General features: G+C 53.9%; 1 protein-coding gene across 2 annotated transcripts in view; it reads right to left on the bottom strand.

Moving 5' to 3' along the window:
- Window positions 1–583: 583 nt before the first annotated feature.
- The window catches only part of ZC3H7A (zinc finger CCCH-type containing 7A), a 44167-nt gene continuing 20623 nt past the window's right edge, over window positions 584–24127 (bottom strand). The window contains exons 1-23 of one of the 2 annotated variants that reach the window (XM_044433269.1): window positions 23743–23861; window positions 21203–21306; window positions 19136–19175; window positions 18383–18580; window positions 17068–17226; window positions 16609–16689; window positions 16488–16526; window positions 16040–16073; window positions 14907–15178; window positions 13639–13846; window positions 13018–13085; window positions 12480–12678; window positions 11252–11413; window positions 10403–10599; window positions 9253–9350; window positions 7552–7733; window positions 6902–6978; window positions 5520–5653; window positions 5058–5163; window positions 4453–4561; window positions 3253–3386; window positions 2193–2356; window positions 584–1536 (exon numbers count right to left, since the gene is read on the bottom strand). In XM_044433269.1, coding sequence (XP_044289204.1) covers window positions 1347–1536; window positions 2193–2356; window positions 3253–3386; window positions 4453–4561; window positions 5058–5163; window positions 5520–5653; window positions 6902–6978; window positions 7552–7733; window positions 9253–9350; window positions 10403–10599; window positions 11252–11413; window positions 12480–12678; window positions 13018–13085; window positions 13639–13846; window positions 14907–15178; window positions 16040–16073; window positions 16488–16526; window positions 16609–16689; window positions 17068–17226; window positions 18383–18580; window positions 19136–19175; window positions 21203–21270 — 2919 coding nt within the window. In that variant the 5' untranslated portion in view covers window positions 21271–21306; window positions 23743–23861 and the 3' untranslated portion in view covers window positions 584–1346. Of the gene's footprint in view, window positions 1537–2192; window positions 2357–3252; window positions 3387–4452; window positions 4562–5057; window positions 5164–5519; window positions 5654–6901; window positions 6979–7551; window positions 7734–9252; window positions 9351–10402; window positions 10600–11251; window positions 11414–12479; window positions 12679–13017; window positions 13086–13638; window positions 13847–14906; window positions 15179–16039; window positions 16074–16487; window positions 16527–16608; window positions 16690–17067; window positions 17227–18382; window positions 18581–19135; window positions 19176–21202; window positions 21310–23742; window positions 23862–24127 lie in introns of those variants that run through there. The other variant, XM_044433270.1, reaches the window with a different exon arrangement.

Here is a 24127-nt window from a genome sequence, read left to right as displayed (position 1 = left end):
CGGCACGAGAGGAAAGCGGGCGCGGAGGGAGGAGGAAAAAGCAAGTTGGGCACCAGCCCGCAGTGGAAGGGAAGCTGCTCCCCCCCCCCCCGGACCCGTTTTCCCAGCCAGCAGGGCCCTTTTCAGCGTTTAGGAAGAGGTATTTAGGGCGGGGAGGCTTCAACTCTGACCGTGGAGCACCCTCCCCGGACACCAGGTTGGGCCAGCCAGGATGGGGGCCCAACGTTTGAGCTTTGCAAGAGCATTTTGTGGTTGGAGGACTCCTCTCTGACATCCCAAAGAAAGCGGCACGAGGGGGCCGGCCACCTTCCAGCCCTTCCGCTGGGTGATCACAAGCTAACTCAGAGGTAAATCTTTCTTGAGAAGGTCCACCACAAAACAGACCTGAGTCAGACACGATCGCCCGCCACAGGTTACGTGACCCCAGGAGGCCATGGCAGGGCAGCCCACCATCGTGAACACACAAGCCCAAGCCAGGGGCAGCTGGGGCCCCTCATGCTGCCCAGAGCTGGGCTGTTTAACCCTCTGATGAGCCCCACAGCCAAGTCGGAACAAGAAGTCGCAGCCTGGTAGAGATCTTCCATATGTTTAGGAAAAGTGTTTATGTAAAGTTACCTTTATTACAGGCAATATTGGTCCATACAATACACAATACTGACATACAAGTGGAATCTTTCAAATTCATCATTTAAACAGCAAAGACCAAGAAACAGAATTTTTAACTACTTGATTTTCAAAAAAAGTAATACGTGTGTTTCTTCCAAGATCCTTTTCAGTAAGTTATATTGAAACATACAAATAGAGAAAAATACCCCATTCAACATATATTGTAGTTAAATGGTTATTTTGCTTAAAATCTTTTTAATAAGAAAATCCTTTATTAAGCAACCTACATAGAGATAAATAGCAAACTTGTTTTAAACAAATCCTCTCCATTAAAACATCTGAAGAATTTCCATCCATCATTTTCTTCTGAGCCCGAGACATCTGTTTTAAGAAGCTTACCTTTAAAAGTTTTCAGCTGAAGGACCAACACCAGGGCCTTCCTGGGCATTACAACGCCACCCTCCGGTTATTTTCCAACTTTCTTCTGTCCAACAGAAGGCGAATAACCACGTAAGACTTCAGGCTGCGTTTTTATTATGACTCCACCGTTCTGTTTCATGAGAGCACAGACAGACCTGCCGACTCCTACCCCCCTACACATCTACTACATTTTGTTCTTCAGGAGGAACAATACAGGCCAATAAAAGCAGAAAATCTGCAGCTTCTGTCACATGCTTTGGATTATTGTCAGATTCTGATTTTATGCTTCCATCTGGCAACACAAATTCATTGTTATAGTGTTAGTTTAAATCTTTAAACAAAAAACTATATTTTCCAAAGTCATTATCATTGGGAGCAATCAAGTGGTCTTTTCGGGCTTTGCTGAACTTCATTCTTAGAACGTGTCTCCGTTCCTCCCACTCGCGGAGCTCAGCGGGTCCGTGTGCAAATTTACAGTTGTTTCCCTCTACACAAGTACCAGCCATATATCTGTTTAAGAAAGAGCAAAGGGGCAGTGAGGAACGGCCTGCACTCGGGCCAACAGGTGCTTGCAGAAGCGGTGGGCTGCACAGACACAGCTCCCTCGGATACCCTTTCCGACACTCACTCCCCTGGGAATTCTGCAACCTGACTTATCTGCTGCACGTCTGAGCTAATCCTGCTACAGAACTGAAGGAGGCAGGCAGGAGAGCGCTCTGTGGGTTCTTGAGGAACTCCGCTTACAGCCATGCGTCAAAACTCGGCCATGCCCTGCTGCTGAGAGGGGAAGCGCAAACACAGGCTGCCCAAGACAGACCCCCTGGAGGAAAGAACGGCCCCCTGGGCCACCACGTGTCGTGATAAGAAATGAGACACCCGCAAGCCTGTTCTACCGCTGTGGGGAAGCTACTCAGATAGAATATGACAAAATGGACCACCGGCTATTGGCCTCCAGTGCCGGAAAGCAGGAGCTGGCTCTGCAGGCCAGGGGCCCACCAGAGGCCCCTCGGCACTGGCCACGCCGGCTAAGCCCGATGGCGGTGGCGGCCCTCCAGACGACAAGTTCTGGACCACAAGCTGCCCATTTCTGCTCCGCAGGGAGTCTCGGCGTGGCGCTGGTTCCTGGCTGGCCGCATGTACTTCCCAAGTTGCCAAAAGACACCCACCTATCGCAGAGACTGAAGCAACCCGTTGGAAAGCGATGCTGCCAGCGGTTTTGGTCATCTTCCGTATGGAATACTTTCTCTTTATGCTTCTCCGAGGAGATGTGGCCCTGCCACTGCTTCTCGCTGTTGCAGTTCTTCCCACACATCCAGCAGTGGAAGTCCACCTGGTCCGCAAACACAAGCACCGATCGGCCGTGGCCGGGGGGCCTCAGGCCACGCGCACCTCCCGCACCTGAACGCCGGTGCGGAGCCCCCGCTGCAGCTGAGCGGGGAGCAGCAGGCGAGGTGGTGACGGCAGCCGCAGAGAGACCAGGACTGTCCCACCGACTGCCTCTCGGTTCTAGTCTCCGCCAGCCTCACTCAAGGTGGGACTAGTGGGAAGCGGGGAAACGGGGAAGAGGCGCCTCTGCACAGGCACAGCCACGCACGCGCGCATGCGGCGCCAGGGGTGGGGGCGGGGGGACGTCCTCGACGCCCAGTTAAACACGCACTGGGCCTTTGTCAACTCCATCCTTCCACGGCCTGCATCAGACACCGTTCCCACGATTCCCAAAGGAGCTGATCAAGGAATGCCCGTTTCGGCAACAACGGAGTTGGCAGAGAACGTATCTTATTTTGCCGGGCAATTTTTGTCTATTTAGTTTTTACAACAATGGAAATGAGAGTTGGTGTAAGTCCCCAGGCTCAGCCGGACTCCTCCGAGTCAGCTGGGCTCAGCAGAACTGCAGAAGGCACCGCGACGGTCCCCGGAAGGGGCACGGCACAGAACGGCCCGCGGCAAGCACCTGGGCCAGGTCTGCTGCTCTCGGGGGGCGGTTCTCTTGGCACGACTCCCTTTCATCCCACGGCTGCAGCTGCGGGAGCAGGACCTGGCCTAAGCGGGCACACCCATCCTCTTGAAATATGGACCTCCCCACTTCCGGGCCCCTGCCTGGACTGTGAGATCTCGGTCTGGCCCGCTCCCTCGGTTTCCTGGGACCAAAGCACAGCCCAGCGCTTCTCTGGCACCAAAGAGAAAGATGCCAGAGGCCAAGGGAGCTGCTGGGTGCCCGCGACTTACGGTAACTTCAGCATAGTCTGTCGGCATGTGGATTTGCTTCCCGTTTTCCTTGTTTGCTTGGGCGGCCGGCTCCTCCCCCTTCTCTGGCTTTTGGCTCTTCAGCCACATTTCATATAACTGCTCCACGTCTTGAACTAAGTGAGAGCAGAAATGGAGATCAGTTTGCAGCAATTACAACAGGAGCGAGCAAACTAAGCAGGCAGGTATCAAGGTCTCAGTAAATAAGGGTATTCCTAAAGGAAAAAGGCCAAGGACGCTTCTCACTGCAAACGCTTCAGGTGTGCAAACTCGGGTAGTCACTCCTGGTCAGCACAGGAACCCTGAAGCCCTGCCGGAGGAGGAGGAAGGTGTACAGTGTGGACATCCTGGAACGGAAGGCAAGGGGGCTTGTATCCCTTCCAGCTGCCCTAAGCTGCTGCACCTCTTTTGCTGTTGTTCACCGTACCTCAGGCTGGCGTTCTGTTCGGCACAGAGCTGCCCAGTCATCTGCAGATGCTTTTAACTTTATAGCCAAGCGACATAAACAAATGCAAAATGACTCTCTGAAAAGGTTTTAAGACAGAAGGAACACCTGACCATCTGTGCAGGGTTGACTGCCCTCTGCTACTCTCTCCGCCAAACACACAGAGCATGTAATCTCTACTTGTCATGGAAAAGCTTCATGAAAAGAGAAAGTGCAGGAAGAACTGGAGAACCACAACTGTTTCCACCTTTTAAAAAGGGGGTTTCTTGTCCTCACTGAGACAGTATGGCTGGGTATGCAAACAGCTGGAAAACAAGCATTTTTGTTTGGCTGAGGAGATAAGACCCTCTGGGCAGCATCCACACTGAGCTACAAAGAAGCCGCGAGCAGCCTGACTCAGACGAACTGGCAGGTCACCGCTTAGGAGGCTGTCTCTGCATTCGCTGTTCTTCTGCCTTAACTACCCAGAGCACCAGCTTCGTTCTTGCTTGCTCTGACACAGCGGGGTCACCGCCATCAGAGCAAGCTCTGCACTCAAGAAACATAATGCAAAGCTCCTATATCAGAGCACGGAAATGGCTTTTCCTGCATTAGGGCTTGATTTTAGGACAGTTGCAAGCAAGGCCGAAAAATACTCTAGAAAACAGAGGTGAACAGGAGATGCCTGAAGGAGGTAAAAGAGGTCAGAATGCCAACAGAGTCAGAGAGAGCTTTGTGCATCGTTTTCGCGTACTTACTGCCATTCTCCTTCATATAAGTCCACATTTCCCGCTCTTCGTGACTGTGAGCAAAGGAGCAATTGCCTACATACTGACATTTCTTGCCCGATGCAATGTGGTTGCACAGCTAGGTAGAAAGAGAAACACGCTGAAGTCAGATCAGCTGCATTCTATACGAAGGGAACTTGAGGGCCACGGGAAGAGCAGCAGGTGACTCTGGGGGCACAAACAGGTATCACATGGGAGCAAGGTAACCGGCTAGTGTGTTTGGGGGATCATGCTCATCCCGTTGATGGATTCTAGGGCATCGCCGCGGTGATCCAAGGTTGGCAAGGCTTCCACTGGCGTGCTTGGCTTTGGAGAGGCCCATCATCCACGGCAGTGGAAGGACTTTGCGACAGGGCTGTGCGGAAAGGGGGCTCCTGCCCCCTCAAGGGGAAGGCAGGGTGCCGCAGAAGCACCAACCCCAGGCCCGGCCACGGTGAACCCTCACAGACGCAAAGCATTGTGACGCAAAATTGCAACATCAACGCTTCCCACGCATTCCCCAGACCGCCTGGCCTCAGGAGAGCCGTACGACGGACACGGGCAGAAGACGACCCCGACTCTACGGATATGCTCACATCGAACTGCAAGGGCGCCTGCTTCTTGGTGGGAAGCGGGCGGATGGTATTCCACTTTTTGCGCTCGTTGGACATGACCAGGGTCACCCGGCGATCCTTGGTCCACCTGAAAGGCACGGCACCACTGAGACGGAACTGCTTTGACCTGGCTGCCCGTCATGGCCGCCTCAGAGGGAGCCGCACGCCGACTCCACTCAAGCCGCTCCTGCAGCACCACTTTGCACCAAGCGCTCCGCCAACCAGCGGGCTGGGAGGAGTTCCAGTGGACTCAAACCTCCTCAAGGCATCCCCGGCCGTGCAAAAGGCCCTGCTCACCTCCCGGCCATCCAGAGGAGACACGCTCCAAGGCCCACGCAGGGCGCTCCCCCGGCCCAGCGGTTCCTCACCGGCGGACAACCGCGAGCGCTCCCACGCGCACCCAAGACGGCCGCGTCAAGAGGAGGGAGCAGCCACGTCACTTACGGGTGCCTGGCTTTCGCGCTGCAGTACTTTTTGTTTCTGTCCGGCTCGCTGACTTGTCCATTCCTCCAGCACTGGGCACACACAAACTTCATCTTCAGATTCAGAGATCCGTGCTTCACTGGGTTGCTGAGAATCTTGAAAGAGAGAGCAAAACGCCGGGCAGCTGAGGCTTCCTCCCACACACCCCAAACAGCCACAAAGACGGGTTGCCCGTACGGGCTGCCTTCTCCCACATGAACCTGCCCGAAACATGAGATCTATGTTAGAGGTTCTTTTCCGGATCCCTACAGCAGAAGAGATGAGGTGAGCTGGGGGGCATTTAATTTTGTTTCAGGTAAGAGTAGCAAAGAGATGCTTCAAGTAAATGAAAACAGGCAGCCACATGATGCTGCCAATGTGTCTGCACATGACAGCCCACCATTGGCTATTTAATGCACAGGGAGACGGTGGCGCCCCTGGCCACCACTGCCTCTCCGACCCCTGCGTGCCCACGTTCACACAGTCTGCCCAACACAAGCCCCAAGTGGGTGCTGGAGACGCATGCCTGGGGCTCATCACGGGGCAAATGACACACAGCGAGCCGCACCACATCATGCAGACCCTGCCAGGATGTGCATGTGTGACGTGACATCTTTTGGTCTGGGTGGGGCAAACCGTGTGCTCTGAAAGTGATGTGAACGCCCTTCGCCTCCAACGGCACAGTGATGCTCCGAAGCGCCGCGCATTCTGAAACACAAGCGCCCCCCGAGCGGCACCTGCGCACTGGCTCTGAGACCGAGCGGGTTTCAAAAGTGGCTGGCGATGTGACATGGAAGTCCCCTGCGGAGGGGCATGAGCCCCCCGATGACCCAGCCAGCAACTGAAAGCACCTGTCTGAAGACGATCCTGCCTTGGTCAGCCTTTTGCAAATAGAAACACGGGAAGTTGCAAGTCCAAGATTAGCTTGCTGCAGCTTCACTCGCGGCCTCCCAGCAGGGGCCCAGCAGAGGTCGGCTCGCTAAAATTCAGAGCGTTTTTGTCACCAGTGGGAGAGAACTTCAACATGCAGAAGCACCTTTCGGCGGGCAGACTGAACTACACAGAGGGGAGCGGCAGTCAGCGTTTGGCTGTTCATCGAAGAAACGAGCTCCCTGTGCCCTCCACTGACCGACTCAAATCCGGGGGGCTGAGGCACAACGCAACTCCTGGGCAGCACCTTCGTCAAGGAAGCTGCCAAACGTCAACGAGGCCTGCGTGGACCACTCCGAGGGGCCGCGGCTCTCCTGGCGCCCTCTCTGAAGGCTTAGGGATGCCAGGACTGAATCCCAGACTTCCTGCACGCAGAGCAGGCGCTCCCCTTGGGGCTACGCTGGGTGCTTCACGAGGCGAGCTGAGAGAAATACCTGTGCTCCATGTGCATTAGACTCCATATTCTGCCAATATTTTTTCGATTCTTGAACAATAGCCTCATGAGAAATACCTGTGGTGAGGGAGACACACATCTTAGGCAATTGCGGCGTTGCCAACCTTTGCACAAGCACCGGCGAGCCCTTCAAGGCTGTCGTTTCACGATCATTTCAACACTGGACAACAATTTTCAGAAGGTAATCTAGAGTTGCAGCCACTGGGGCCTATTCTTGGATGACAGCCCAACAAGGCCAAGTCGCAACATCCTTAAAAAGATGGGGCAAAGCTTGGCTCGCTTATTTCTTGTCACAAAGCAACTGCACCTCACAAACACACACGCGGGGAATGGCTTTACGCGTGTTCAGGCTGAAAAAGGCCCTACAAGTCTCGGGAAGGCCAGGGGGCTGCAGGACTTTCTTCTGACCAAACACCTGGAAGAGCCTGCTTTTAAGGAACCTTAGTGCCCGCCTCTGCTGTGCTGAAGCGTGCGGGATTTCACAGCCCCCGGGGTCTGCCTGGGAAGGCCCCTCCCTAACGCCAGAGGATCTAAGACGGGGCATGTTTGTTCCCTGCTGGACAACCGCTCTGCCCACACGGAGGGGCATTTCTGTAGTGCTGCTCCACCAGTCCCTGCACCAGATCTCACCTGTCTTATTCTGCATCATCCACACCTGGAGCTCCACAAGGCTGTGGGCATAGAAGCACTCGTCGTCCCGGGAACAGCCGTAGCGCACTTCATGCCGGCACAGGTCTAGCTGGCACTGAGGATGGAAAGGCCGGATCTTGGAATACTTCACCGTTGTTTCTCGCAAAATATGAACAAGGCACCTGTTTGATTCAGTTTAAAAAGGTCGAGAGTGAGTCGAGAAAAGTTGCGAGAAGCTCTTCCAACACTTTTGCTCATGGACGGATGAGGCGCCACAGTCAGGCACCTCTGCTTTCCAGGCTCCACCTGGAAGAGCAGAAATGGCCGCCAGCCCTCACCCATCGCTCCACCACTTGCCTGCAACCCGCCCAAACCAAAGTCTGCATCATCAGTTGCAACCTGGGGAAGGCTGGGAGTTGTGAGGCATGCTGGGAGTTTATTTCTATAGGGGAGTGCATCCTGAAATGCATAGGATTACATCCTGAAATGTTTAAGTATCTCAGTCTGAATGCCTTAAACGCCTTCACACAGCAGCACACATGCACAGACGCGCTTTAAGGCAGCCGAAAACCGATGCACCGTTGGCCTACCGCAGAGATGGGGGAAGGAGCAGATCATGAGCGCTCCGCGGCTGCCGGGTGTGTGCGTGCGTGCGTGCGAGGGGAAAGGTCCAGCTGCTCAGCCTTGGCCAGGAAACACCTCCAGCGCTACAAAGCGGCTGTTGCAGCATCTCACGCCGGATGACGCAGAGCCACCTTCTAACATGCGAAACAATTTTGTCTGTGTGGCCAAAGGCCTTCTCCTGTCAACAGCAGCTCTCCAGGGGCTTGCAGAGAGAAGGGCTTCTCCCCTTTCCTGCAACCTGAGTTTTCATTTTAACTCCTGATGTTGAAACAAGGCTTAATTAAGCCTGTGCTTTCTGCATGCAGAGCAGGAGCTTGGCCGCTGCACCACGACTCCTCCCCGACTTTGTGGCAGGGGAAACACACCGAGTGTGTTTCATGTCTGCAAAACCACCTCCCCACCAAAACCTAAACCCAGCAGTAGCTCTCCCAAAGTTTTGGAAAGCTGGCAACAAATCAAATGTAGAAATGCAGCTCTCTCTGTGGCTGTTCAGGAGCAAGCTGGTTCTCGCCCATCCCCCCTCAACTGCTGGGCTGCTACACTTACGTCTGAACCTGGAAACTCTGGGTTGGCTTAGCGGTTAAATAGCCCAGAGTTAACTTTGGCACTCCTGCATCACTCAGAAAAGCCGAAGCTGGGATGCCGTGTGGTTGCCGGCCACCCTGTGGCCAGAACTTATGCGGAATTTAACAACCCAACTGTTAGGCATGACATATAAACAGTACTGAGCGACTAGGAAGATCATCAGACTGGACACAGTCCAGCAACTGTTTCTAAGCCATCCATCTAGACTAGTGGGCGGCACACAATTTTTTAAAAAACGCAGCACCAGGCTGTGATGCTTCCCCTGAAGGAAATACAGCCGGCCCACAGTGGCCGGTGACTCGGACCCAGGAGGATCGCTGACCACAGAAATGCGTGAAAGGCCCCATTGCACTGCTTCACGTCTGTGTTGTCGCTACGGCTAAAACAAAGCGGTTGCAAAAAAGCGGAGAATTCAGAGTGTGTGCCGCACGCACACGCAAACTTTATAGATCGAGACATCTCTGAAATCCAAGACAAGAGACTTTCACGTACTTGTTATCTTCAAAGTCATGCATAGCAGGGTGAGAACAGGAAGATGAGTTATCCTTATTCCTTTTGCTTATTATTCTGGGTTTATGCTCAAAACATTTCTGAAATACAAAACCAGAGCCCTTTAAGCACAGGAAAAGAACTGAGCCCAAGTTCGTTAGCATTGCTCCCTGAGCCGGAAGCGCAAGTTCTGAGCACTGACAGGGCTGGAGCGAAAAGGCGTCCACTGAAAAAGGGAAGGGAGGCCTGAGCACACCTTGGGGGGCACTGTGCCTTTTTAACACACGCACACCTGCAAACAGGTACCATCGGACGCTGGGAGTCAGCTAGGAAAGAGGCAAGAAAGGAGGCAGGCGCGAGCCTCTTGAGGGGACTGGCTGGCACCCGGGCTTGCCCACTCCTGCGTGGATGAAGGGTGCCAAGCCGTCTTGCATGCCCACCTTTAATGGCAACCTCCGTTGCGTGCCTGCGAGTTTGAAACGGGGTCGCTCAAAATAAAAGAGGCTGCTGCATGTAGGGGGCTCCCCAGAGGATGCAGAAGGAAATTCAAGGAAAGGCAAAAGCTGCTTGGTGCGGCTCCGAGCGCTGACGTAACGCTGGCAGCGTTTAAGCCTATACAGAGGTTGCTGCAGGGTCCAAACACAAGTCGGGTGTCTGGCAGCCAGGCAGGCCCTCTCCCCGTTAGGTCTGTGGCCGAGATCGGCTCAGACACGGGATGCCTGCGCGCCAGTCGAGAACAGCAAAAGCGGAAACGGAGGGTGGGGAATAGGAGGACGTGGCCAGCTCCAGGGCCCCGAAGCGTCTCACACCGGTCCTGGAGGGGACGTGGGTCCACGCATCCCCCCGGGGCAAAGCTCTAAATCCTCAGGTTCGGGACTGGCAGCCCACCCCAGCGGGGCGACCTTCCCCCGCTCCCCACTCTCGAAATGCCCCCGACTCGCAAAGCCCGAGCAGCCTCATAGGAGGCGCGAGAGCCATTCCGGGAGTCTGCAGCAGGTCCCCGCGAGAGACCGGGGAGAAGCACCGGAGGGCGCAGGGGGCGCTTGCAGCACAAGCCCCGCCCCACCCTGCCCGCGAGCTCCACCGAGGAGAGCTGCCCCGGCCGGCCGGGCGCCGCACCCCCCGCTCTGCCAACCGAACGCCAGGGAAGCACCTCGCAAAGAAACATGAACAGTCCGCGGTGCTCCTGAAGGAGTCGGGACACGGTCAGGTTGATCTCCCCGCTGCCCTCGAAGAGCGCTTCGCGGCTGAACGCCCCCTTGCGCTCCAGAGTCCACACATCGATCTCCTCTTGGCAGTACGCAAAGGTGCAGTGGCCAGAATACCGACACTCTTCTCCGGCTGCGACATCTAGAACAGGGCAGGGCGGCAGAAAGTGACCCAGGAGAAGCCTGCCTGGGCCACGACCCCTCTCCCTCTGTGGGGCAGACGGGCACTGTCGCCATCCCAGTATCCACGCCACGGGGAGAGTCCGAAAGCGCAGGCGACCGAGTTGCTCCACGTCAACAGACTGGCTCCAGCACTGTCCGTCTCCAGCAGGAGCGGGGCTGCTTTCAAGAGGCGGGGTCTTCGAGTCCAGGCTGCCCCAAATACTTCGCACTACTAAAGGGACTGGATCCTCCCAGCCACGTCAGTGGGGACAGGGAAGGGCAAGGGGCGTGGCCCAGGGTGCCAGCATCCCTGACCATAAAGGGTCAGCACAGGGGTGCCTGCCAGCCCAGCATCCACAGCCCCAGCAGCGGGACAGCAAAGAGGAGCGGGCTCGTCCGTGTACAAGGCCCTTATCTTTAACGACCCCAAAAATGTAACACAACTCAGGCACCAAATCGGGGCACCTGCAGTCGATCTGCTGGCTCGCCACTCAGTTCCCCACCAGAGAAATGGGACCATCCCGCTGCTTCCCAGGAGCAGCTGCAAGAACGACGGAAACACGGCTTCCCACCCGGAGTCTTGCGGAAAAGATGCCCTGTCAATGCATGCATCCCAGAGAGAAAGCCCTTACCTTTACATATATAATATGGTCCCACATACTGTGTTTTTGTCGGCCTTGGCCTTATTTTTTTCCACGATTTATCTTCAGAGCTCTTTATTCTACCTATTAAAATATCCTTCTTACAGATGTGCTCCAGATTGGGATGGTATGTATAATCCCATAATTTTGGATCTGTAAGAAATGGGGAGTAGGTTAAAATGGCAGCTTTCTCATGCCAACTCTGCCATCAGCCGTGGAACCACATCAAGACAAACCCAACCTTGGTCAAGCCAAGCCTCTTCTCTGCATTCACACGCTGGAAGAGCCACCTCAGCAACTGCGTTTGAACAGCTTCTGTTTAGTCCTGACTTTAGCCTGTCAGCCTTTTTTTCCAGTTCATCCAGAGAGGGAAGTCTTGCACTTGGTGGGACATCAATTCTGCACCAACCCACCACTTGGGAACCCCACTTTAAGGCCCGGTTACTCAATGTTCCAGTTTAATAATCCAGCGCGGATTTCCCCCTTTGTCGATTTCACTCCGACGTCTCTGGGGCACGGCAGGTGCCTGGGGGACAGGTGAAGGGCCCAGCCAGCCCAGCCCTGGGAATGGGGAGGCGCTGCAGCCTCCTGAGGGCGCAGACTTGGAAATGGGCGGTGTTCAGAGGGGGGCTCCCACTGCCTGATGAGGCAGCCCCGTTCGTCAGGCGCACCATCGCAGGGGGGCCCGATTCGGGGCACAGTGCGAGGAGGGAAGGCGTGCCCGGCTCTGCAGTACCGCTCGCCCAGAAAGGGACACAGAAGGATTCGCGACGAAAGTTTTTGGTAAAGAATGTCAGAAAGGGCTCCACATTTCACTCTGCGTATGCTCAGAGGCTGGACTGTAATAATAAAGGCTTCTGGCAAAGAAACGCTGGCGAGACTGATACTGCTGGCGGGGAGCAGCACAGCTCACAACACTTCTCTAAAAAATACTATTTCACTCGCCGTGAGCAAAGTCGCTCAAGCAGAAGGAAGGAGCTACTTTAGCGCCTTTGGTAAAGACAGGCGACTAAACCTTCGCGTCCATTTGGTCTGCGCTTTTGTGCCTCAAGCACGCCATTGCGGGACAAGCTGCCCAAGAAAGGAGGCGCAGACCGTGGCGGCGCCTTCAGGACCGCGGGTAATTTTGAGCCCCGCTCTACTCAAGCACGGCTAGCGACGCAGCGTTGCCGCTGTCGCAGCTGCCACCTCCCAGCCCTCTCCCCCCGCCACGCCTCACCTTTTTTAACGAAGCACAACTGGCAGGCCTGTCTTAGCTCATGCGTGCCTTCCAGGGGGTTCCTTGTGACTAAGGGTGACGTTGTGGACATGGGAACGTTAGCGGGGCCCCCACCGAACACACAGGAATAGTCATTGCGCGCCGGACTTGAAATCCCCACATAGTTCTCAGACCCAAACAAGCTCGTGGGACCATTCATCTGTTGGAAGAAAGAGGCAGTTTCTGAAGAATGGCCATCCCGCTGCTGTTGCTAGCTACGTTTTTATCCTGCCCCTCCTCCAGGGAGACCGGGGCGGTGGGCCTGGTGCCTCCCACCCCTTTTATCTGCACGATGACTCTGCAAGGCAGGCCTCACTGAGACAGCGGCTGGCCCAGAGCCACCCAGCAAGCGACCGGCGTGGTCCGAGCCCACTTCACACTCTATTTGGAGACTACGATTCCAATCAAAACCGCGAAACATTCTCACGACAGGGGGAAAAGCTTCGGAAGGCATCACTGCTGCCATTTATTGGTTAGGGAAGCTTGGCGTGGTACTTACAAGCCGAAGAGGGGAACTGCTGCTTAACGTGGAGGTGACATCTCTAGAAATGGAGCCGGAGGCGTCCACTGGGATGAAGAATACCACGAGTTAGTGTGCAGCACATTCCACAGGTAGGCAGAGAGACGGGCCTTTCCTCGCACAGCAAGGCACCCTCCTCTGATGCAAGGCTTTTGCACACTAATAGTGCAAGGAGGCGGGGGGAACCCGTATCGGAGGCACACGCCCCTCCAGCCGCCAGGGCGGAGGGCAGTCCCCCAGCTCTCAGCCCCGGGGGGATCTTCCCCAGAGGGGAGACACAGGCCAGTGGGGAGAAAGGAAGGATCGCTGCTGCTCCGCAAGCACACCCCTAAACTCTGGGAAGGTTCAGGGCCTGGAAGGCCTGGATTCTCTGGACGAGCTCTCCCCCGCTGGAAGACACCCACGCCTCCTTCCGGGAGAAACGCGTGTCCGAGGACAGGCGCCCGCCTCTCTCGGGGACTGCTGTGCCGAAGGGCCTGCAAGCACTCCGCTGCACTCAAGGGACAGATCCTGTCAGACGAGGGCAGCCCAGCACGATGCCCCTATCCAGGCCCCTTTCCAGAAGCGGGGCTGCTTGCTTCCCCGCAAGACCCCTCTTACCTCTTTTGGAATCGTTGATTGAGAAAGTACTTAAAGAGGAGCAGAAGCTGTCCAGGACAGAAACCAAGGGCTGGGAGTACATTTCAGAAAAAGAAGCCGTGGGGACAAATCCAGCTCCGACGGACAACGTCCCAAGCAAAGGGGCAGAGAAGGACAAACTGGGAGCGACGGTAGCCGTGGGGATGGCTCCTCGGACGACTGTGCCGGGCTGGGGGCAGGGAGGGAGGCATCTCAGATGCGGCCAGGAGGTCCCTCGCTTTCAGCACCCAGGCCGCCCACTCTTGGCTTGCTTTGTTCACAGGTCGCTTCACGAAAGTGTAAGCAAGTGTAACCTTTGCGACACATACGTGTTCGAAGAGCCGGCCGCCACCACGGGCATCCTCTTGGGCCTTCCGAACCAAACCAGCTTGGAGCTGGTCTGTTCGGACACGGCGTCCGCCCCCTCCCACGGGCAGGGACCGCACACTCTTGCTCCGAGCGTGGCTCCGGTTCCAGTCTGGTGGCACGTCCTGTCTGGGGAGGGGCGGGTGGAGTGGCCAGGCCGTGCCTGGCATGCGAAGATCCCCCAGGGTCCGGTGGGGGGCGGGGCTGTGGAGCAGCCTTCTCCTGCCGAGACCCACCAGACCAGTCATAGCGGGGAGCCCTAGGTGGGCTCCTCCTGCCAGGTGCCAGAGACCACCCAGTGCCTTGAGATGCTCCCAGAGACTCCAAGCTGCAGAAACCCGAGGACCCGAAGAGCTGCTCCCAACAGACAATGCTGGGCTCATTCTAGCAAGAGCGTGCCACTGTACGAGGCTGCTTCCCAGGGCAGGGCCACTCTCGGCCGCAAAACCCAAGGGAGCACATCCAGAAGCCGGCAAGCACAGGCCCGGGAAGGCTTGCGAGACACGCGCTGCCGTCCGGGACATCCAGTATCGCAAGCATTCCTGAACGTGCTTCCCAGAGTCCAGCAGCCTCGGCAGCGTGGCTGGCGCTTCTCTGCAAGGAGTTCCACGGCAGGGGCGCACGCCAATCTGAGGCAGCTTCAAAGTGCAGCAAAGGGGTGCCAGTCGCCAGAGCGGGACCTGTGCCCGTGACGCACTGCCTCCTGCCTGCCTTGGGGTGCTACAACCTGCACGGAAAACCAGATGCCGAGGACCAGCCCTCACGGAAGGGCCCCGGGCAGCAAGGAGCACAGCCCGAGGCACAGGGCTGGAGGCGGCCACGCGCAGGCTCCCCAAGGGGTTCGGTGGAGCCTCAGCCCTTTCACAGCAGGGGCGCGGACTCACCAGGATGCTGCCAGCAGGGCCCGGAGCCGCCGAATCGAGCAACTCATCCAGCTCCTCTCCAAGAATGTCGTCCGCGTCCCCGCAGTCCAAGCCGCCGCCGGGGAAAGACCCCCCGTTGGCCAGCGAGGTGGCCGGGTGAAGACTCTTCTCCGCCGGGATGGTCACCCGAGGCGTCATTAGCAGTGGGGTCAGGTTGCTTGGCAACTTAGGAGCAAGACCGGAAGCGGGGCAGGAGGGGGAGGGCAGTATCTTTTCCTTCCAACTGGGAAAATCTGAAACAGATTTAGAGTCGGGAAAACAAGAGGAGCGCTCAGAGGCCCGGACGACTCACCCAGCAGCAGACTAGGAAGCAGGGGTGCGAGCTGCCGCTTTCCCCGAGCCTCACGGCATCACCCTTAGGCCCGCCTTCCAGTCAGTGGGGTACCCTAAGTCGTGTGCCATTTGCCAGAGTTCAAGGGAAACAGATCGCCCCCAAATGCTAGACACGCAGAGCGTAAAGGGCAGCATTCCGAGTCCTCCTTCCACAAAGAGCTCCCCTCACGCAGGCGGGGGGGCCTTTCGAGTGCCGCGAGGCCGCGAGTGCCCCTCACAGGATCACGGGGCAAGCCAGCCAAGCCTCCCCCGGCCTCCTGCCAACGGCCACACTCTACTCAGTCCCAAGGTCTGAAAGGGGAACACCGGCACGTGGTCTGGATAACGTGCGAAGGGAGCACATACATGTCAGCTCCGCGCCCAAAAGGAGGCAACGGCTGCAAAAGAGGAAAGGGCCGGGCAGCGAGCGCCTAGCAAACACGGCCCTCCAAGCAGCGTGCGTGGTGCAGTGAGGGAAGCACAGCCAGGAACGCGTGGCAGGAGGCCTTCCGAGGAAGCATCCTCCAGCAGCAGGTAAAGCCGAGCTCTTTTTGCCGCTTCTGCTGGGGAGCTAAAGCAGCGGCCACCTACACTCTTGGAGGGGACAACGCACTCCCTCTCAGCGCAGAAACACGGATCGAGCGCTGTGGGGATCCACGGGAGGATGGAAAAGTAGGCAAGCGTAGAGACTCTAAGTCGATCTCCACAAAATAAACCTGACAACGCCAGGCAGAGCGAGAGCTGCTAAGTGGCACTTCCCCCTTCAGTCCAGGAAGCCTCACCTGATTCAATATCTTCTATAGAAGTACTGGAACTCTGCAAGCAAGTGGAAGATTCATCATCAGGAAGTTTGCACAGCAAATAACTTGGGCAGACGTGTTTCTTTTAAGATGTATGCCTTTAAAACATCTAATAAATGCTGTAAGCCTAGACCAAACATTACAGCAACGCGAGCCCAAAGACACAGAGTGAGTGCTGCTGGGGTCAAAGGTGAAACTCTATCATCGCGGCACTTCCTTATCTCGGTTATGAAGAACGAGCCGCGGCTTGCAATTCTCTGGCAAGGGCTGCGCTAAACCCCAGCAAAGGCCATTCAGGCGACATGTGTAGGGCAGGCAAAACGCGGGCATTCCAGGGGCTCCCCCCGAGGCTAGGCACATTCCCACTTTACCGACAGGACAGTGGCTGTGGCAAAAGCGCTCGGCTCAACCGAGAGGACACCACCCTCACCTTATTCGACGCGTCTCCAGATACAGAGCTGGGAGAAGGCTGAAACGAAGCACATCATCATAAATAGCTAGTAGAGGAGGGGGAGCTTTTCAAGCCAGTATATTCAGCGATGTCTACTTACCTTTGCCCTGACGTAGGCTTTTCTTATTTTTAATCCAAGTTTCTGCGCGAGCTCTTGGGTTAATTTTATTACACTTTCATCCTATTAGAAAAGAAAATCCCGAGTAAGGGTCTCCCGTGCATCAGGATTCTCAGGATTCTCGCGCAACAAACAGTGCGACACACACACGGTCCACTGTCGGCACCAGTGCCATCCTGGGACGCCGCCCACTGACTCCGTCCATCCTGGGCTCTGCGGGGCGCAAGGAGGGAGCGTCCGCGCCGAGTGACGGTACATGTGCTGCGAGATGTTACGTGTAGTACCGTGGTCTCACGGGCCTCCCCAGACTATTGCAATGGCGAATACTTGAATAGTGTGGCACTATTTCTTAGCAGGCCCACGAGGCGAGGTGCTCTCCTGCGCCTTACCCCCAAAACACACAAAGAGGAGGACCAGCGGACCCCGACACAACCTCCTTACTTGTGGCACTGCGAGGGAGCATTTAGCAACCGCATCATAAGCCTCTTTGTAGCGTCCCAGTTCTTTCAAGGCTTTGGATTTCCGGTAGAGTGCTCTGAAATTGTTTTCATTCAGTTTTAAAACTATCCCGCAGTCTTCTAGGACTCGGTCATGCAAGCCCTGTGCCAACAGACAAAGGAACAACCGGAATCAGTGGCAGAAGGGAAAAAATGGGCGAGGAGAGTTGGAGAGACTGCAGCCTGACTTCCTGGTGTACAGCACCAAAGCTGGCGGCCCGTTCCCCTCCCTGGCCCTCTAACGCTGGATCTTTATGATCCTATAAACCAACATCCTATGAAGCAAGACATCACTGGTATTTCATACGATGAAACCGCAAGCTAAGCCTTCCTTCTCCAACTTTTAACAATTAAGGATGAAGCAAGGATCTGAGAGCTTCCTCGGAATCAAATTTATATCCTCTTGGTGGATCACAGATTGACGTAAATGGCCTTTAATTACAAATTGTCACGCACTAGATCAGGAGAGGTAGGTCAGCAAGACGGTCAAACTGGCTCTGCTCCTTGGAACTGTCTCTCTCCTAGGCAACTCCACCTGGTCAATTAACATCCATGCACCTTCACGGAGAACTATACCTGAATTTCCTTTCTGCACCCCACTTATGTAGCATCTTTGCTGAATGCAAACCTGAGGGGGCTGCACTGTTCCTTCACATTTCAAACATGCAGTCTTCAGGTGCCTCTTGTAAAGGATTTCTTTAAAACAACATTTGGCTCAAGGTTGTCAGGAAAGGGAAGGATGCTAAGGAATATTTCAAATATCCACCTGAGCACTAATTTGCTCCATTGTTATCAACATGCCAATCCTACCAGGCGTATTAAAATGCAAGTGTTGTGTAGTTCCTACAGTGTACGCTGCACCTTTTTCATTAATTTATTATTATTATTATCATTATCATTATTATTATTATTTAGTACAAACATTTATATCCCGTCCTTCCAACAAGCGCTCAGGGTGGCTTACATTATATAAAATTACAATAATACAGTAATAAAACCACAATTATTAAGACAATATAAAACAGAACATCATGAACTAAGAAAAAAGAAAAGGGAGAGCTGGGAGCTGGCAGGCCCAGGCCAATGCCAGCTCCTCAGAAAGTACTACCTGGTCCCACCACTGCTACCTAGAGAAAAAAGAAACTCCTGGGCCCACCTCACGGCCTGGCAGCCTGCTCCTCTGGGAGCCTGGCGCCGCAGAAATTCAGGCCTTGACCAAGCCTCGAGCCAGTCATTCGCTCGCTTAATGCAGCACATACCTTCTCCGAATAACATGCAATGCGATTAATGTGCAATTTCTCTAATATTTCATCGGAAATGTGGATTCCCTCAGAGTTAGCATAATCAGCTATGCTTAAAGCTTCCGAGTAGTGGTTTAGCGATCCTTCCCAATCACTTTCTCGGTACGCATCGTTCCCCTCGTTGAAAAGATTTTTAACGAGCTCTCGTATGAATATCTGAAACACAAGAGGTTGATTCAGTGCCGAGAGGCAGACTCACACACACAAAACGTGTCAGTCGCATTGCACAACGGCACGCCTGCCTCTCTGTAAGCGGCAGCAGCAGCTGCCAACAAGGCAGTAGGTAAACAGGAGGTGGAGGCAGCAGAACCTGCTTGATGCGAGCTGCAGTTCGGGGGGGGGGGCAAAATGCCACGGCCCGCCAGGTGCCCCCTCGGCCGCACGTCTGCCTCGCGGCAAGAGGGGCTCTGCGATTTTCACCAGACTGGTCCGGCCGGCAGCTCTCCTGAGGAGCCCACCCAATTGGACACCCGGCACAGCTGCCTCGCACCCAGCTGGTGCAGCTGGTCTGTTCCCGCCACGGACAGCCTGGAGTCCCCCAGGCAACTCCTGCCGCTTCGACTGATTGGCCACTGTGAAGCAGCCACACTGAGGGCTTACGTGGGCAGGGGGCCTAAGAGGAACGTGAGCGCGTTTCGGAAGAGGCAAGAGATGCGCGGTCCCCCCCCCATGCAGTCCCCATGCCGCCGGAAGAGAGAGGAGCACGGTTACCTCATATTGTTCTTGAGTCCCTGGGTAGGGCAGAGTAGACCTGTGGGCAGCGGGGAGGGCAGAATCGGAAAGACAGGAGAGTCAGATCTTGCTCGGAGCTTGCTCAAAGCAGGCACGCAGCCAAGGGCCTCACAAGGCAGCCGGGAGGCTAAAAAGACGGCTTCTTTAACATTCCCAAAGGCTCTTCCCGGTGACTGGTCTGCCTCTGCGACCCCGACCCTCTCTAAATGTCACTTCCTGCAATTGCCCGAATGGATTCTGGCCCGTGAGACCTTAAGCCCAACGGCCTTCAGCACATCCCAGCAGAACACTGAATCGCTGGGGGTTTCCACGCCACAGGTGGAATCCCTGCCACCTAGTTCCCTGGAGTGCTTGTTGGTCTTTCTTACGTCTGAAGGGTGGCAGGAAGACCTGCTCCTGTGAATTTAGCACCTGCCTCTCTGGAAACCTCCACAAACATCAAAAACCACCACAGAAATTAATCAGCCCGGCAGAGGCCAAGTGGCCAGCAGAGTGAGCTCGGAGCCAGGAAAGATGCACTCCAAATCTCACCTTGGCCGCACACAGCTGTGGGGGCCTAAAGCAAGGCACAACCTTTTGACAAAAGCCTGCCCTGCAGAGCTGCTGAGGACTAAGAACATGCTGGTGAGGTTGCTGAAATAAAGCAGACATGGGCCAAGTATTTCATAGAAAGTTACACTATTTCAGAATATGCTTTTTTGTGAGAGAGGGAGGCCAGGTAAGCCAAGCTGCAGGGCTGAGCTGTTAATGTAAAGGATCTCAACTGTGTTTTGATCCTTACAGAAAGGTTACAGCTTTCAAGCATTATTTATACCTTCCTATTTCGAGATTTGCCTTTTCAGCCACACAGCCTTTGTTCACACATAATATTGACCTATAGTGTATACAACCCGTGGCTTGCTGCCCTACCCAGCACACAAACTAACCATGGTTTGCCATCTCAGTCCCTGGATCCCCCTTTGTCTGCCCCCCTTGTATCCCAAATGCCTTTGCCACACTCTAACATTGGCCTGGAAACTGGCTGGGGCGGGGGGGGGGGAGGCAGGCAGAGGGGCCCACTCTTGCCAAGCTCCTCTGTAGCCTCGTGGACCAACCCATGAGCAACCTCTCAGTCCAGAGGGAACACGGGCCAGAAAATCCAGGTTTCACGCCCTAACCACTAACAGTGCAATGCACTCTGTTTCTAGGTTCTTCGTAGTTAACAAATCACAGTTTGGTAGTGAAGCCACATCCAAATACGACATCAATCCAGGATTCCACCCACACCATTGCTTACATTATGAACCAACCAGGCCACAGACTGCAAGCTTCCTGCATCAAGAGACAATGGCAGCTCGCTCGCTGCATCCTGACCAAAGCCCACAAACCACACTCGGGTGCTGGTCGCAGGCACGAGAGCACCCCGCAGGGCCACCGAGTGCTGAAGAGACAGACTCCCCCTTCAGATATGACAGCAAACGTCCTGGCCCATCCTGGAGGAATTTCTCCGCTTGGGACATGCCAGAGCTGTTCCAACCAGATACTGACAGCAATGAAGGGTGGGGAAAGTTTTATGAAAAACCGTCCGCTATTCCGTTTATTTTCCAATGTCTAGGTTTTAGAAATGCATTGTTTCGTGAAGTCCATTTAGCAACTGAATGGCTGAAAATTAGCCATTTCAGTTCAAACTGGGAAGCTGGAATGGACGTATACAGAGCCTGCCAAATCAAAGATCAAAGTTGTAATTAACTTGTTTTTAGGTCATTGCTTCAAAGAAGCACAATTATTTATGGGCACAATTCTCAGGCATGCCAGAAGTGGTATGCTAACAGTTTTCAGAGTCTTCATTGTGTATCAACATCCAAAAAAAAAATTAAGATAATGCGTTGCCTTCAAATACCTAGAAGCATTTCAAGAAAAATAATTTCCATGCAAGCTTTGAATGTGTTTGAAAACAACACTTCAGCTACATTAACAAGGCAAGCCTGTGCAAGTTGCTCTGGAAACTGGTCCTCCCGGCCAGCAAAGCCTTCTCACACAGAAATGTTTGGTCACCAAAACCCTTACTGTATAAACTGTAGTCCTTTCCTGATTTCCTGCAGTCTGAGGCTTCTATCCACGGAAACATTGGACATGTTATCATGAACACCCACTTCTTCAGTATGCAGCTTCTGAAATAGAAATAACAGTCATTTTGCTGCCTTGTAAAACAAGCTGTGAGAAACAATTTATGAAAGGAAACAATGCTACTTATGAAAACGCCCGGCTACAAGCTGGATCAGTTATAACCAGAGTTCAGCATTACAAGACCAGAGTTCGGTGCTACCAGATTAAGCGCTCCGCTTCTCTCTCTGGCACAGCCATGAGGAGCTCAGAAGCTTTTGCTTCTGATTTTCATCAACTGCAGCTTGCCACGAGGTCTGAACTTGGACAGATTATGGTTATTTGTAACTAACGTTAATGAAAAAAATGAAGTTCAAATAGCAGCATATGAAGCTGGCTTGTCTACACTACCCATAGTTAAGATTATCCACAATTTAAACTTCAGACAACACACTAAAATACGGTTCATTTAGAATGAAAGTGGCCATTTCCTCCTTGCAGGTGCACTAGAGGAGGTGGAGCGAGGGAAGCACACGCCTGCAGTGATTCTAGGCTAGTTCTTGGAACACTGAACTATAGTTTGGAGTTATGTCTGAATGCTGCTAAAGTCTTCCCTTTGCAGAACATAAACTATAAAACGTAGCCAGGGAACGGGCCCGTTAAACAGGCTGCAGGCAATTTTAAGGGGGACTTGTGCTGAACACGTGGCACCAGACCCTGGTACAAAATTACCAAATGCACAGTAAGAGGAAGATTTTTTTAAATAAAACAAAAGCAAGCTGTCAGAAATAACTTAAGAACAGTTTCACATATAAAATATCGAATGGCTCTCTTTCCAGTGCAGCCAAACACAGAATTCTAGACATGTGATCAAAATGTCTACAAGGAAACCTAGTACCAAAATGGAATGAACGCTCATTATAGAGGGAAACAATACCTATAATTACACAGATTTAGACAGGAAAATAACCCAATTTCAAGCCGTGAGTTAGAACGGACTGGTCAGGAACCAAAAATAGCTCCTCAGGTATTTGCTTCTACAGAATGGAAGATGTCCGTGCCATCAGCGCTTTCAACTGATTACTTTAACAACACTGAGAAACGTTACACCCGCTCTTCTGCAGGTACCACAACAAGTTCTGGAGCACATTGACATTCCTGCAAAGAGTTCGTAAGTGTAAACGAAGCAGCAGCAAGGACCAGACCCATGACCACAAACTGGACTTCGAGAAAATCTCTGCGGAACTTGGGTGCGTGCCGTAGCTTACAACTGCAAAACATGCACTACCCACGATGATAAAGTCACTAAGCACGACCCAAATGATAAGGGGGGACAACCAAGTGGACGCTGAGAAGAGACGCATCTTACTCCATTGACACAAATATGAATGAAAGATGATTCAGTGCGTGACCCCGAACTCCTGGAGGCCAATCTGGATGGGAACCACAGCATGCAGAAGGAGCTGGACCTGTCCCTTCCCTTCCCACAAGCCTCCACATAGCACCCACACACCAAGCAGAGAAAATAGCAAAAGAACTCCCATTGACGCCAATGGAGTTTTTGTTTGTCTACTATCTCAGCTTGCCACGTTGGCACGGATCGTATAAACTAATGCATTACAAGAAAGTGCAGTTAGGTCCTTGAACAACTTGTCAACAGTCAAGAAGGGAAATCTGTGTGTGATTCAGAAAAAAGTTCTGATATCCTAATAACTAGCTATCATAAAGTTTGAGAGGAACAGAGACAAGTAGCTAATGTGGTATTTATTCTATTTCTTTGAAACTATCAACAAGGTTTACCACTGAATAATATTGAATCATCTGAAATATCACTCTTTCTGGTCATCTTTTAACTTATCACACTTCCTAGACCCAAACAAAATAATCTTATCAGTAAGGAAAAAGCAACTATGAATCACTTCATGTTCTAATCCGCAAAAATGCAAGACTGCAATAAACTTGTGAGCTGTTCAAGGTGACGTAAGAATATTTGTTTTGCTATGAAGCCAAACATTTTCAAATACAGCAGCATAAAACTCAGTTACTTACAATATGGGACCAACAACAGAAACAGAGGGCTCTTAACGCATGTTCATGATTTCCAGGGGACTAACATGCCACCCAAATGGGCCCGGTACCTGAGGCGCGCACGGTTTTTCTTTCCTAGAAGTGCAACCATTTCAAGTTTACTGGCGCAATCAAGACAACTGGATCACCTCAAGGGAAACGAAGAAGCTACTGGATAAACCACCCATTTTCAAAACATTTCTAATAGTCCTATTCTGTCCCATAAGCAAAGCTCTCTGGGGAGGTGAACAACAGGAAAACAGCGTACTGATCCGATCAAAGATCCACATGTATTCAGTTCCATCGGAAACATTCAATGTTAAAACGAACTAAAGGGAAAGACAAATGAGCAACAGCTTTAAGGTGCAGCTTTCTAACCGCATTTCAAAGTCAGTTTTGCTACCTACAATTTGGATTTGTTTGTGCAATCCACTTACAGACGAGCCTTAACGGACGAGGTATGCCGGCCCTCTCTTGTTGCGGGAAAACCTAACAAGCAGCGCAAAAGGCCTACGGCCCGGCAGCGTCTGCCTGCGGATGGGGGAAGCCGTCCAGGGGAGCCCGCTTCCACCGCGCGAAGGGCACGGCCGCATCGCGGAGCGCAGCCCGGCAGCCTCCGGGCGCTGACCCCGCGGTTCTGCCGGCTTCGGCCGCGCTCCTCCGGGCCACAGCGGACGGCTCCCGGCCGAGGGCTGCGCCGCCGGGCCTGGGCTCGCGGGCTGCTTCGGGGGCGGCCCGCGCCCCGGCCTCGGAGCGGCCCCTGCCGCCCGCACCCAGGCCCGGCCCTGCGGGATGCCCGCGGCCCCCGGGCCTGTCAGCGGG

The sequence above is a fragment of the Varanus komodoensis genome, unplaced genomic scaffold (assembly GCF_004798865.1).
Source record: "Varanus komodoensis strain SLA01 unplaced genomic scaffold, ASM479886v1 scaffold26, whole genome shotgun sequence".
NCBI classification, from domain to species: domain Eukaryota; kingdom Metazoa; phylum Chordata; class Lepidosauria; order Squamata; family Varanidae; genus Varanus; species Varanus komodoensis.
The sequence above is the reverse complement of the archived record's forward strand: the minus strand, read 5'-3'. Positions and strand labels throughout refer to the sequence as shown.